Source organism: Siphateles boraxobius, unplaced genomic scaffold, assembly GCF_051911475.1.
Source record: "Siphateles boraxobius isolate OS27281-9 unplaced genomic scaffold, OSU_SipBor_1 6, whole genome shotgun sequence".
Classification (NCBI taxonomy): Eukaryota; Metazoa; Chordata; class Actinopteri; order Cypriniformes; family Leuciscidae; genus Siphateles; species Siphateles boraxobius.
In genome coordinates, this window is record NW_027509186.1 from 9,239,863 (window position 1) to 9,255,987 (window position 16,125).

Here is a 16,125-nt window from a genome sequence, read left to right on the forward strand (position 1 = left end):
CGATCCCTCTGAGGAAGAACCTTCTTTCTCAGGGACGGGGCACCCTATGGCACCCTCGTCCCGATCTTTGGAACCTCCACGTGTGGCTCCTGGATGGGACGAGGCAGGTTTGAGTACCCTACCACGAGCGGTGGTGGCTACCATCACTTCCGCTAGAGCGTCGTCCACGAGACACGTCTATGCGTTGAAGTGGAACCTCTTCGTCAACTGGTGCTCTTCTCACCGAGAAGACCCCCGGAGATGCTCGATCAGTGTTTTGCATTCCTTCCTTCAACAGGGGCTGGAGCGAAGGCTGTCTCCCTCCACCCTGAAGGTCTATGTTGCCGCCATTGCCGCACATCATGACCTCATCGAAGGTAAGTCGGTAGGGAAGCACGACCTGATCATCAGGTTCCTGAGAGGAGCGAGGAGACTAAATCCTCCTCGTCCTCCTCTCGTTCCCTCTTGGGACCTCTCAGTGGTTCTAACTGCCCTGAAGAGTGCTCCCTTTGAGCCCCTGCAATCAGTCGAGCTTAAGTTCCTGTCTATGAAGACAGCGCTCCTGGTTGCACTGGCCTCCATCAAGAGGGTTGGGGACCTGCACGCATTCTCCGTTGACGAAGCGTGCCTGGAATTTGGGCCGGCTTCCTCTCACGTGATCCTGAGACCCCGGCCTGGATATGTGCCCAAGGTTCCTACCACTCCCTTTCGCGACCAGGTGGTGAACCTGCAAGCGCTGCCCTCGGAGGAGGCAGACCCAGCCTTGGCACTGCTCTGTCCAGTACGCGCTCTCCGCGCCTATGTAGACAGAACGCAGTGTTTCAGGACCTCAGACCAGCTCTTTGTCTGTTATGGTGGGAAGCTGAAGGGAAAGGCTCTCTCCAAGCAAAGGTTGTCTCACTGGATAGTGGACACCATTGCTTTGGCTTACCAGCAGCAAGGTCGACCGTGCCCCCTTGGTGTGACTGCCCACTCCACCCGGAGTGTGGCGTCCTCTTGGGCTCTAGCGCATGGCGCCTCGCTAACAGACATCTGCAGAGCTGCAGGCTGGGCGACACCTAACACATTCGCCAGATTCTATAATCTCCGAGTGGAGCCTGTGTCCTCTCGTGTACTCGCTTCAACCAGCTAGTACCGGACCCGCTCAGGTGTCTTCGCTTGCTCGCCATTCCACTCCACGGACTGGATACGTGCGATACTTTCCTCAGGTGAGCTTCTCCGAAAGCCCTGAGCTCCTCCAGCACTCCTGACGTCGGCGCCAGTGTCTATTGCCTGTGCGTCGGCTAGGTGCCCCCCGTGTGCATGGTCCCTCCTCTGAGCGACCCCCACATGTGTATTTCCACTGTAAGCCTCTCTGAGCGTGTGTCTTTCCCTTGGCAAGCCACCTTGCCACCCCTGGGGTTGAAATATTCCACCTGCGGCTGGACACCCCAGTGTTTTCCATATGCTTCCTTCGGGTCATATGTGTATTCTCTAAGTCCCCCCCCTCTGGGCTGGCATTAATTGCATACTTCCCCTAAGCTTAGGATATGCTTCCCAGTGTACCTTGGTATTCCTGTGTTATATGGAGTCCTTTGTCCAGGCTGACAGGGATCTCGATTTACGCAGGGCACTGGAAGACAGCTGAGAAGGTGGCGTGATTAGACTGGTAACCCCATTCGTCGTCATCCGACGTAACTCGGAGTGACAACGAAAGGGAACGTCTACGGTTACGTATGTAACCCTCGTTCCCTGAGTAGGGAACGGAGACGTTACGTCTGCCTGCCACTTTCCGCTGTACCGCGGGGATCGCCTGAGCTCAGTCTTGGCTCCTCAGCGAAGAAACATATCTGCTTGCTGCCGGCTTCCTCCTTTTATACCCACGAGGTGGGGCGGAGTTACGCCATGCAAATTCCGCAGACCCATGGCATTTCTTTGCCATTGGCTCGTTTTGTAATACTCGAAGTTGATAGGCTTTCTAAGCGAAACCCCATTCGTCGTCATCCGACGTAACGTCTCCGTTCCCTACTCAGGGAACGAGGGTTACATACGTAACCGTAGACGTTTTTCTTACATACAACATAAGAGTCAGTGGCTATGTTCAGAATGAAACGCCAGAGTAGAGGTCTTCAGGGAACTAGAAACACTGACACTATTGAAACTAAAAGAACTGATGAGAATTGAACTGGGCTAGACAATGACATCACTGTTTTCTACAGAGCTGCTCTATAGATGAATTGAACTCACTTCATATTTGATTATCTTTAAATTGAACTGAATTTAATCAACACTGAACTGACCTCAGCTGAAAAATGACCCTACTTCGCGGTTATACGTGTTTATACCCGGAAAGCTGATTGTATCTGTATTGTATAAAGCGGTGTATAAATGAAGGTGATGACTTGATATGACAAGAAATATGTATGCAATATAGTATGCAATACTGAACAAAATCAGTTTGTTTCATAGCAGTGTTTGGAATTTCATCAAGCTATCTCTTCATATGTTAGCCTTCGTACATTATGAAACATTACTGTGTTCGTGTTAGCATTTTATAACCGGGAAAAGTAGATGATGTTCAATGTCCAGAAAGCTTAAGACTTCTGTCACTTATTGATACATTTTCTTCTTATGTATGTTATGTGTACTGCATTGGTGCAGAAGAGAAAATACTCAAAATGGATGTAATGTACAAAAACAACTCTTACCTCTCTTACAAGTCTTACCTGAATTTATTTTCAGAGCTCAATTCTGTAAAAGAAAAAAAAAGAAAACTGGTCAAACTTTAGATTAGAGTCCAATTCTCACTATTTATCTAGGACTTTTGCTTCAATAAACTCCTAATTGTGCTTATTTATAGTAAGTAAGGTAGTTGTTAAATTTAGGTATTGGATATGATTAAGGGATATAGAATATGGTCATGCAGAATAAGGCATTAATATGTGCTTTTTAAGTATTAATAAAAAGCCAACATCCTAGTAATATGCATGCTAATAAGCAACTAGCTAATATTGAGAGTTGGACCCTGAACTAAAGTGTTAGCAGAATATCATATATGGAACTTGATACTTCTGGTTCTAGCCTCAGGCAGTCCTGGTAGCAAGCCTGAATAGCATGACATCTTAATAGCTGCATGGTGCAACAAGAGGATAAGAGACTATAACAAATTTGAGATCCACTGACCACTGTATACTACCTAACAAATATATCAAAAAATAATATATGGCAACAAGTAAAAATAAATGGGATTTTACAGGTCAAAATATAGTTTAGACTTAAACTAATCTGGAATCATCTCGGTTACTAATGCAACCCTCATTCCCTGAAGGAGGGAACGGGAGACGTAACGTCAACGTGACAACGTAATTGGGATCACTTCAGGGAGCCCTATCATCTGTCTACAGAACGAACCAAGGGAAAGACACGGGCTCACTGAAGGGAGCTGGTCGTGGAAGAATACGCATATGGGATTGCTGCAGGGATCACCACATATGGAACCCAGCCTAGCACAAGTTACACAAGCATAGGAGCACTAGGCCTCGCGTCGGACACTCCGCAACGTCCGACTGCCGGAGGGGTGAGGAGGAACTCTACAGGGTTCGCCTGAGTGGGGAGCTCGACTGGAGCAAAAAAGCCCACCTATCCGCTCCATGTGGAGGGGAGTGGCGCAGCAAGCCGACACTTGAGCGGGAACTTTGGTCTGAGCTGGTCTGAGGTCCTGAGACTTTGCGTTCTGTCCTCGTATAGGTGCAGAGCGGGACAGAGAAAAGCCAGGGATAGGTCTGCTTCCTCCAAAGACAGCGATGCAACCAGGAGTACTGTTTTACAGGACATAATTTTTAACTCCGCTGACTGCAAAGGCTCAAAAGGAGGTCTCTGAAGTGCCAAAAGGACCAGAGACAAATCCCAAGAGGGTATAGAGAGCGGATGAGGCCCCTCAGGCCTCGATCCCGATCAGGTCGTGCTTTCCTAGCGACTAACCTTCAACTGCATCGTGATGTGCGGCGATAGTGGCAACATTTACTTTAAAGGTGGAGGGAGACAGCCTTCGCTCCAACCTATCTTGCAGGAAGGAAAGCAAAGCTCTGATCGAGCAAGTTCGGTGGTTCTCCTCGTGAGAAGAACACTACTCAACAAACAGGTTCCACTTCAGCGCATAGAGACGCCTCGTAGAGGCAGGAACGAAGGGTCCGACCATAAGCTAAGAGTAGGCGACAGTGCGGGGTAATTTGAACCCGGCACGAGCCTCTCTGCCACTCCCATCTCGGGACTCGATTGTGGAGCCAGTGTTGGAGCGGCCTCAGTTTGAGTTTGCACTTTTCTCACGTACCTGCTTCCATCGAAGGGCAGAGTGTGCTGAGGCGTCAGTGCGTCCGGAACACAGCCACTGCTGCTTGCTGGCAATGAAAGAGGGGTCTGAAGGTGACAAGGCATAGCGTTGTCGACCACCAAGCGTGCCCTCTTGGGACCCAGAGGTTTCAGAAACTGCTCTTTTATTGAAATTGTGGTACCGGGGGCCAGTGGCGGAACAAAAACAAAAGGAAACAAAAGATTCACTGCCCGGCCCTCCACCGGGGGAAGGAGCGTGCGTTCACCATGAAGAGCAGTCTGATCCACCTCTGGGTCGCCCGTCTCAGGGTCATTTGCAACTCCGCTTGCCTCCTGGTTTGGCAGCGGCATGGACGGGCGGGGCCGACTTCCTACAGCTTGCTCCACACTGAGGCTGCTGCTGAGGCTTAGCGGGATTGGAGGACGTGGTCTCGACCACCCCCTTGAGGTCTCGATCGATAACACCCTACGAAATATACTTTTGAAATATAATATTCTCAAAACATTGTTTTTATTATTGTATTAAATATTTTCATATTGAATGTGTTAGTAGTGAAACATGTTTACTCATTCCCATTTAGAAATCTGTCAGTATTCTTAATGAATATCTAATACCTTATGTACAGTTGGTACAGATCAAAAATGGAACTATAAAAAGTTTGGATGGCATTTTAAAGTGCAGAGAGTTTGGTGTAATATATTTTCAATAGCCTATTTTTTTCACAGGTCTTAGTAGAATATATCTCTAAATTAACCACTGATAATGTGTGCTTTGACAAATAATGAGCAAAGAAAGATAAAAACAAAGAACATTTCGAACAATTACATTGTTAATAGGTTTTCCATCTTTAACGGTTTATCCATTTTCCTAAATGATGTGTAAGCACTTTGTATGGCAGGTGAGTGGTGCAGTAAAACCTTTAAACTGCCCTTTACTGCTGACAGCTCAATCTACTACAATGTGTCCTTGCCTTTGCTCCGATTTATGGCAAGCACTGCTAACTTCTCTCTTCATTGGTTTAATAACTTGCAGGAGAGATTTAAAGGGAACTTTTAGGAAAAATGTAAAGTGAATTTGCTTACTTGTCCGTTTTTTTCTATAGCACAAGATGAGGATGAGCGCTGCCAGCAGAATGATCGTACACACCGACACTATCACGGCGATCACAACTGTGTGGTCCTGTGCAGTTTCCGGTGCCACTGTAAAACACATTTGTACGTTTATGGCCACTCAATTTATATGCACAAACTGACCCAATGCATTTATTCAGTATTTTATAGCTATAAGGAGAAGACATTATATGCAGCCTACTTACCAACTGTCACTTATATCATATAAACTGTCATATATGTCATAAACGGTCAGCGTGATTTTTTTCAAGTAAGACATGTTTCTGGGTCAACATATTTTATTGATCCTGGTACAACAATCCAGTCCAAAACATACAGGTATATAGTCCTGACCTAATCCCTAGCCCTAAACATAACCCTACCCATAAGTTATCCCTAAAATCAGAGGGAAATGATAAGTGAATAACACTGATGTAGAAGCACCTAAGCCTGGTTGTAAACCTAAACTTGACATAAACCAAAGTCACTCAAATCTGATTGGTTAATTGAGATGTTGATCCAGAAATGTGTTCACCACATTTAACACATGCAGTATCTCTACAATAATATTAAATTAAATCAAGTGGAAAAAAAATCTAAACAAAAGAAATATTTTTCAATTTTTTTTATATTTTTCATATTGATATATAAGCCATCTGTCCTACTTTATATTGTCTGTAACTACTATGTACTAACATTTAAATTAATAATTTGATACAATGCATTTATTGTGTACATACATGTTTTACATTGTACTGCTTATACACTAAACAAAATTATAAACGCAACACCTTTGTTTTTGGCCCCATTTTTCATGAGCTGAACCAACATTCCACAGGCCACAATCAACAACCGGATCAACTCTATGCGAAGGAGATGCATTGCACTGCGTGAGGCAAATGGTGGTCACACCAGATACTGACTGGTTTTCGGACCCCCCAGACCCCAACAATACAGTAAAACTGCACATTTTAGACTGTTTTTTTATTGTGGCCAGCCTAAGGCACACCTGTGCAATAATCATACTGTCTAATCAGCATCTTGATATGCCACACCTGTGAGGTGGATGGATTATTTTGGCACAGATTTAGACAGATTGTGAACAATATTTGAGAAAAATAGGCCTTTTGTGTACATAGAAAAAGTATTAGATCTTTGAGCTCAGCTCATGAAAAATGGGGGCAAAAAAAAAAGTGTTGCGTTTATGATTTTGTTCAGTGTAGTTACAGCTGTAATTAATTTCTGCATTTACTTCAATAATTACGCTGTTGACCCTTCCCTTACACCTTAACCGATCCTCTTAAACCTACGTATACCACCAAACCTGTGCCGAACCTCACCCGTATACCACCTCAATAGCAGCACGAGTGTTTTGCAATACAATATGCAAGATGTAACTGCATTGTACCTAAACAAAGTGATGAAACTATTAATGCGCATTAGTTTATTTGCAGTAGGAGCTAAGTAATGTCTGATCACTCGTACCTACAGTCAGCTTGACGCTGCTGGTTTGCTGGGCTAAAGCTGCAGACACAGACGCCACACACTCCACTGCGCTGCTCGCCTCTGCTTTCATCTCAAGCACACTGGTGGAGTTGAAGAAGCCGCTGGCGTCCTGAAGACTGCTGGTGTTGTAGTCGCCTCTGTCCACAGCGAAGGCATTGACCACCCAGAACACTGAAGGCTTCGGATACCAGCCAAACGCTTGGCAATGGAAGGTGACACGCATTCCTTCTTCAACTGACAGGTCACCCTCCAAAATCCTGACATTTCCTTTTTCTAGATTTAAAACAAGACATTTTGAGTTATGTTTCCTCAGAAAGTTGAGCTATCTCAAATATTATTATCTCATCATAATTGTTAACGGCATATATTAATTATATTGCATTAATTGACAAAACATACTCACTCACAACAGCAAAAGTCTGTAAAAATAGGGTCCAATTAAGGTATTTTACGTATAGATTCCACATCGATGTTTTACGTATCAGTTGTTTTACACGTATTTTGAATTAAGCTGTGCTTTGTGTTTTTAGGTTAAAGGAAGATGGATGCATTTATTTTGCATTGTACATGCTACATGTAGTTACTATAGTAATAACTATGAATAATTACATGCAACTAACCCTAACCTTATAATAAGTACATGTCATGTAGTTACTTAATATTACTCAGTACTTAAATGTATAATTACCGTGTAACAAAGACACCTTAAAATAAAGTATAACTGGAACCTTTCCACTTTTCTACAGATTATTTTCTTACAGTGAAACTAAAACCTGTTTTATCATTTAACCCTGTAAAGCTTGACATGAAACTTTTATGGCTCATATGAGATCTTTAGAGCGGAATAGCAAACTACTTATGTAAAATGCATTTAAATATCAGTTGTCATTCGTATATCGTAGTAAGATGAGTAGTTTTATGTTCTGAAGTTTTGAATTTTGGGGGACAACACATATAATGCAATACAAAATGATTACTGTACAAATACACATTTTTCAAAAGCCTGATGTATCATATTTGATACTTACATTGAGTAAGTGTTCATCTTGAAATATTACTAACAATATAACAGTTATTCTTATGTTCACCTTCTAGAAATAATTAAAGATTTCACAGCTAAAAGACATGTGAAGCAAGACCTGAAGGTGGATATTTATAATTATACTAAAAGGCCGTTTATTAGCTAAAAAGTATAAACTATCAGACGACAGAAGGCATCTGGTAGATTGTGTCTAACAAGTTTTATTATTATGTTGATAATTTAGAGGCCTTAGAAATTTGCATGTCCAAAATGATATAGTCTAAAACGATTAAAACCTAACAAATTACTTTTTGTGAAATGTTTTGCTTGAAAAGCATGCATGTGCTTTTTCTTTTAAATTAATGTCGCTCGGTTTTCTATTTTATAAAATATTGCAAAGACATTTATACATTTTAAGTGTAGGTGTTTAAATACCTTTTAAGGCCACTTTATATGTTTCTTTTCCACTTTCCACAATTTTTAAATGATTGATGGTTCATAATTGACTAGTTGATGTGACTGGTAAATGTGTGACGGGTAAATTGTCTCTTTTGAAAGAACACATTATAGGCTTTTATTCGCCCTGGAAAGAGAAACAAAAGGTAAAGCAGTGAATTGTTATAGACAGCTGGGTAATTAGTTGAAACTTTCGCTTTCTCTTAGTGAACTGCATGGCCACAGCAATTCATTTGTAAAGGTTTTACTGAGTAAGGCTAATACTTGTCTTATACTGTACCTCATAAGTCATGTCATGAGCCTTAGAGTCTTTGTTAATATATATATATATATAGATAGATAGATAGATAGATAGATAGATAGATAGATAGATAGATAGATAGATAGATAGATAGATAGATAGATAGATAGATAGATAGATAGATAGATAGATAGATAGATAGATATTGCTGTTAGAATAAATAAAAATGTTTTAAAATTATATTTTAACAGATGATTTTTACGTGTTTGAATGATACAAATGCAAACTCACTACTAGGATGTTTTGGCTGGTTGACAGAGCATTTTTTAGGTTCTTGTGGGGTATTTGCCACATTGCTATGGCGTTGCTATGTTCTGGGCAATTGCTATGTGATCCTATAACCAAAAGAGCTCAACATCAACCAGGCAACAAAGTCTGATCATCATAATAACATCAATAAGCTATATGATTTGAGGTATCAGTACTTTAAAACTACACTTTGAAATATTAAAAAGAATCAAATGTCTATAATCGTTTAACAATTATGTAATATGTATTTTGCTTGCCATAAGACACAGCAGTTTTGTGAATATAAGAATATAAAATGCACCATAAAATGATCATAAACACAACAATTTTAATATTACACTGTACTCCAACTGTTCAGAATCCGTGTGAGGAACAGAGCCATTCAGAACTGAAAAGTCAACATCAGTAACTGGTGGCCGGTAACATTTTTATGAATTCTGACAATACAATGTGTGAGAACATGAACGTGAACAAACGTGAATGACGTTTGGAACAGTTGACATGCCAGCACTGCATCCTCGCAAATTCATTACTTGCATGCTGTGAGGGAAGTTTAAACAGAGTGCAATACTAAATCGAGTTATTTTTCACATCTTCTTGCGCTTGAATGAACAAATTCACAAAAAAAAATGTTTAAAAAAATGCCTGTGTCTGCAAGTATCCTAGTAAACATAGTCAGTTACGTCTTAAATGAACATAAACAGTTGAGAAAGAAAAAACGTGTACAGAATGCATCAGTATATTGGATCCATACATTCAGTCTTAAAGTGACAGCAGCCTAATATACCTGCTGCTGTCTGCATTTTTAATGTTAAAAAATACTCACTGCTCTTGACTGAATAACTTTTGAAACTTTAATAAGGATACATCTTTGTTAAATTATACAGTGAGGACTATGCAGTGTTATTTTACATTTGATTAGCCTACTTTATGCACCTGAATATTGTGAATTTTCACTGGTATCTAAAATGTTGGTGTCATAACTGCCTGTTCCCTTTCAAAAGCTAATCTCAATGCTGCGCTTGATTTAAGCCCTATAACCCATGCAAGTAACCCAAGTCGTCTTTGCAAAAACAGTTTTATGGCCAGTAAAAATAAAAATGCATTGCCGGTAAATTTTCTTAAGTCACCGACCATTGGCAGGTGTGGCAAAAAGTTAGTTTTAGGCCCAAACAGTGACACCAGGCTGATCAGACAGTCACATACATAGCACAAAAAAACTGTGTGTGAGTTATGTGTCAGTAAGTTATCCTGAAATGAAATCATTATCAACTTCAAATTACAGACTGAATATTTTCATAATGTATTTTTTTGGTGATAACAATAAGAGTTGCATAAATATCTACCGCTGAGTCTGTGTCTGGTCTTGACTGTGTAATTTGAAAGCAGAGCCATTCATCCCGTGTCAACTGGGTGATTTTTTTTCCAGCAGGAGTGCCAGGCAGGGAAAATTACTGTCTATGAGACAGCGTTTAATCTGGAAGAAGTATTGCTGGCCATGCCTCTAATGAAAAGCTTTGTGAGCAATCCTGAGTCAGAAAGCCTGACACACGTTTAGCCCTTCCTGATTTACGTCCTAAGCCTGATTCTCGTGCCAAGCTTATCTGTAGAGGAAAGTCATAACGAAAGTGAATATGAATAAGAGATGGGCTACGTCCCAGTTCACATACAATCCATCCAATATAGTATTCAAGATTAGAATTAATGTGTCCCAGTATTATGTCCTAGGACTCATAGGACTTGTGTGAATGATAAAAACGGCAAAAAATATCCCATACTTACATTGAAGGAGAACCCAAACTAGGGACGAGAATATCATAGAGACTTGTGGGTGGGCTCTTTTGATTTGGACAACCTGATGACTCCCTGAGCACTCTGGCAACATGCTAAAACCCCCACAGAACACCTTAGCAACACCCGGGCAACCACCCGCAATGCCTGCAACATACCCAAAATGGCTTATATTTTCTTATCAATTAAAATATAAAAAAATATCATGTCAGAGTAATTTCTTTAAATTGAATGTATGCTGCTTCTTGCACTTATCGCAACACTTTCAAAGTGAATTGATTGGCGCTAATAGCACATTCAGTTTTATCTAAAACAGATGAACATGAATCTGAAAACATTGCCCGGACAGCAACATAGTGTCTGCCCAGATCCGGGCCACATCTGGTACATGTGGATTCAACAGCTACCAGATGTGGGCCGGATCTGGGCAGACACTATGTTGCTGTCTGAGGTTTTTGTATCATGTAAAAGGTTAATGCTTTATCGTGTTAGAAATAACACACACCTGAACATTAGTGTTAATGTTTATTTTATCTTGACTCATACTTATAAGATTACTATGTCAGAAAAGCCATACAAATGGAGCTGGTTATGTGATGCAAACACCAAAATGTATTAACACACTATGGTAAAATTGTTTTGAGGTCATAACAGGTTACAACTGTAAAAACAAAAAAAAAATTACTAGGAAATTGACAGTGAAAGTAAAGTATGCTGGGTAATTTTCTTACAAATTACTGTTAATCAACAGCAAAATTATGCTGACATCACAGTATTTTACTGCTCTTGTTTTACTGTGAATTCACATGATAAAATTGTCTTTAACCATGATCCCACTATAAGAAATTATATTGTTTAGTACTGTAATTGTTTTGAAGTGACCACAATGGTGATCAGTGTTCCATTTGCTTGGGATCTTGAACCTTGTATAATCATATTCAAATTTCTGATCTAGAAAAGTCAGAAGTGTGACAAATGGAAACATTTATTAAAACAATGACAACCTAGAATATAAAATAAGCTAATTGGCTGATTTTAAGGTAGTCAAAGTATACTATTATTAGCGTTATTTCAGCATAAAAATTTACCAATAACTTATTTCAAATTCATAATTGTTTTGTAGGGATATTTATCAATAGTAAAGAAGCTGCTGAGATTTAGCTTTGAAGGGTCAGACAACATCTTGCAACCCTATTTTTTTTCCTTCCATCTCCTAATGATGCAGAGACATCAATACTCATCATACAAAACACAACAATGGTGACACTCAAGAAATAATAATATTAAAAAGACAAATTCTGAACATTACAAAATAAACAAACAACACAAACTGCTAAATGTGAACCAAAAATAAGTTCAGTAGCACAGATAAAACCAACAAGAGTCAAGAAATTCCACAACATAATCTATTCAGTATGTTGTTGTAGATTGTAGGAAATTTCCAAGAGTGCCGTTAGAGTCAAGAGAAGTCCTACTGTGGAATTATTGTGAAAGTAATGCAATTATTAACCTGGAATATATTGTAATTTCACACAAATTTTTTAACAGTGAATAAAAATGTAACTATTTTACAAGGTGGCGATTTCAGAAAACATTCATTTATAAAAGCAAAATTATCAAATTGAAGGTTAGAAAAACTTTCTTTGAACAAAGCAGGGAAGATATACTTCAAAAGTTACCACATAAAAACATGTATACTATGTTCACAAATGGTACTTTTTGGTCTTTTTTCACATGGCGTCCACATCAGTAAAAAAGTCAATACAGTAATTGAAGGCATAAACAATGACGATTGTGAATCTCTGCACACATATACACAATCACCCGTGGGCCGGTCTGTTTGTCTTGATGAGAAACCACTATTGCGTTTAGTCCAGCACATGCAAATGAATGGGAGCCTTTTGTAATGAAAGGAGCGAAGAGGATTTGTGGTTCCCTGAAGATTTGTGGGCGCCCTTCAACTGTACGTCTGACCCAGTGTATCACAAATCACTGCGAGAGATGCTGACTGCTAACTGAAAATGAATGCCAAGGCGCCCAATTAATTCCAAAGCACTGTTAGTCACAGAATTGCCCCACATCCACATGGAACGGCTCTATTAAACACACACGGCTGTTAATAGGGACATATACCAAGCCAAATTTGTGATCTTAGTGATGAATTGGATTACTCCATAGAGAGAGTCTCAGGTCATTTCTTTAGCTTTTAGCTGAGCTGTGGTTTAGTTGCAGTCACAGAATAGATTCATTATTGAGGAATAAATCCGGTTAGGTCTTAAAAAGTGATTGATTTGGTTATGTGCCTGTAGACTGATGTGTTTTATCTATGGAATACTGAGGAACATTGGACTTTTAGCTGTCTAAAAGAGATCTGATAGGCCAGTTTATTACTGACAGGCCTATGAAAATAAATCCTGGAGTTCTACAGGATTTTAATTTTTCCTACCGGATGGAAGCACATATGAAATCCAGTTCTTGATACCTGTGTAGTATTCCTGCAGGGGTCTTGTAGAGGTTTTGTAAAGGTGATTTTCGGTGTATTGGTACTTGAAATGCTAGCTAAACTGCAAAAAGTTTAGATCTTACACACTTTTCAGAGCAGAACAACAAATACACCTGCACCTTCTGAATAAGAACTGACACATACAAAAATAGGGAGAGGGACAAGTAATGTCCCAATAAGGCTGTATCCATTTATGATTTTGAAGTCCCCCTGTAGTCTATAATTTTCCCCCCGAAAACTCATCTTTGATCACCAAAATTACATATTTAAACGTTTTTTTCCTTTAAAAAAAAATCTGCATGGCTTAAAATAACTTGATTGTAACTGAACACCTTTGCCTCATTTATTATATGTGGTTCTATGAATATGCAAATGAGCCCCGCCTCCACTCACTCACTCAGCTCAGAGGTCCTCTCGTTGACGATCACACGTTGATCTGATTGGTTACAATGTAGTTTGTGACGTCAGAAACACCAGCGATTTCAAACCGTGTTTTTGAGACTGTCTTTGGTTCGCTACAATTTTAAAGAGAAAATACTCAGCAATGGTGTTGACTTATGAATTTACACATGGTTTGTCTTAAAGCACATTAAAAACAACACATAGACTTTAATAAATATCATATAAACCAAATATTTTGTTTTATAACATACTACAATACACTTAAAGGCTGTTTACACGACACCTTTTTCAACTAAAAACGTAAAACTTTGTATGCGTTTTGGCCGTTCATTTACACGACAACAGCGTTTTGGGTGCCTGAAAATGCAAAGTTTTAGAAAATGGTTTTCAAAGTTGAAAACGTCTCTGGTTACGTATGTAACCTTAGTTCCCTGAAGGGAACGAGACGCTGCGTGAAACGCTGTGGGAACGCCCCTGCGTGAGTGCGTCATGAAGCACGTATGAAATCAATCCAATGGCGAGACGGAACGTCATAGGCGGGTGACGTCATCGACCAGGAAACTATAAAGCACTCCCAAAACACAATCGCATCAGCTTCTGATAAGACTGAAGCAAGTGCTCACGGGCATGCCGGGAGTATGGCACAGACACGCAGCGTCTCGTTCCCTTCAGGGAACTAAGGTTACATACGTAACCAGAGACGTTCCCTATCAGGGAACTCGAGCTGCGTGAAACGCTGTGGGAACGCTAATACCAACGCCGCCATACGAGCAAGTGTCCGTCGTGTGTAGTCAAGGCGCACATTCGGACGAAAGCACCTGCGCCCCTGGAGTGGAGCTGAAGTTAAGGTGGTAAAACCTGACGAATGTATGCGGTGAGGACCAGCCTGCCGCATCACAAAAGTCCTGAAGAGAGACTCCTGACAAAAGAGCTTTAGAAGCAGCCATACTCCTAGTAGAGTGAGCTCGGACCGCCAAGGGTGAAGGCTGACCAGCCGACTCATAGGCAAGTGTGATGGCCTCAACCACCCACTTGCTCATCCTCTGCTTAGACGCGGGACACCCTTTTCTGGGTGGTCCAAAGCAAACAAACAACTGTTCAGATTCCCTCCACAGGGCAGCTCTGTGGACGTAAGCGTCTAAAGCCCTAACTGGGCAGAGCAGATTAAGCTTCTCCTGGTCCGACGTCAGAAAAGGAGGAGGGCAGAATGCTTGCAGTACAATAGGCCTAACAGAATTAGTAGGGACCTTAGGAACATAGCCCGGTCTAGGAAGGAGAAAGGCTTTTACCATGCCGGGCGAGAATTCCAAGCACGAGGGAGAGACCGATAGAGCTTGAATATCTCCTATCCTTTTTAAAGAAGAGATAGCAAGAAGACAAATAGTTTTTAGAGTAACGAATTTCTCAGAAACTTCTTCGATGGGCTCGAACGGAGCTAGAGAGAGACCTTCTAGAACAACCGCAAGGTCCCAGGTCGGCACCCTCGTGCGAACTGCTGGCCTCAGCCTCAAAATGCCACGAAGGAAACGAGTTACAAGTGGGTGTCTCCCGAGAGAGGCTCCACTTAAAGGGACGTGGTAAGCAGATAAGGCCGCCACGTACACCTTCAGTGTGGAGAGGGATAACCCTGTGGAGAAACGCTCCTGCAGGAATTCCAGCACTGCACCCACCGGGCAGTTAACTGGGTCCAGCCGGTGTTGCCCACACCAGGACGTGAAAAGTTTCCACCTCAAAGCATATAATTTCCTCGTGGCCGGAGCTCTGGATTGGAGGATGGTCTCAACGACCTCAGTCGAGAGACCAGATTCTACGAGCTGGGCCCCCTCAGAGGCCAAGCCCACAAATTCCACAGCTCTGGGTGGGGGTGAAGAAGCGACCCACTCGCCTGAGAGAGAAGGTCCCTCCTGATCGGAATCTCCAGAGGAGGGCCGACAAGGAGAGATACCAGGTCCGCAAACCATACTTGGGCCGGCCAGTACGGGGCTACCAACAGTAGACTGACCCTGTCCCGGCGAACCCTTTCCAGAACTCCTGGGAGCAGAGCAATCGGGGGAAATGCGTGCAGACGTGACCTCGGCCACGCCTGTACCATAGCGTCCAACCCCAGAGGGTACTGAAAGGCTTAGAGAGAACCACAGAGGGCAGTGTGATGTCTCTTTGGATGCAAACAGGTCTACCTCGGCACGACCGAAATGTTTCCACAGGAGCTCCACCACCTCGGGGTGGAGTCTCCACTCCCCGGGCCTCGGCCCCTGCCTCGACAGGATGTCTGCCCCTAGATTTAGATACCCTGGGATATAAATCGCCCTCAATGAAAGAAGCTTCCCCTGTGACCATAGAAGGATCTGGCGAGCCAGCTTGTATAGCGGGCGCGAACGCAGACCTCCCTGGTGATTTATGTAGGAGATCACCGATGTGTTGTCTGACCGGACAAGAACATGATGACCCCTCAGGTCTGGGAGGAAGTGTTTCAGAGCCTGAAACACAGCCAACATTTCT

At 41.8% G+C, this 16,125-nt stretch overlaps 1 protein-coding gene across 3 annotated transcripts in view; it reads right to left on the minus strand.

Annotated features, from left to right (window-relative positions):
• Positions 1 to 16,125, minus strand: part of igsf5b (immunoglobulin superfamily, member 5b) — a 34,360-nt gene that overhangs the window by 8,088 nt on the left and 10,147 nt on the right. For all 3 annotated transcript variants that reach the window (XM_077207618.1, XM_077207619.1, XM_077207620.1), the window contains exons 4-6: positions 6,883 to 7,176; positions 5,371 to 5,487; positions 2,685 to 2,709 (exon numbers count right to left, since the gene is read on the minus strand). In XM_077207618.1, coding sequence (XP_077063733.1) covers positions 2,685 to 2,709; positions 5,371 to 5,487; positions 6,883 to 7,176 — 436 coding nt within the window. The remainder of the gene's footprint in view (positions 1 to 2,684; positions 2,710 to 5,370; positions 5,488 to 6,882; positions 7,177 to 16,125) is intronic.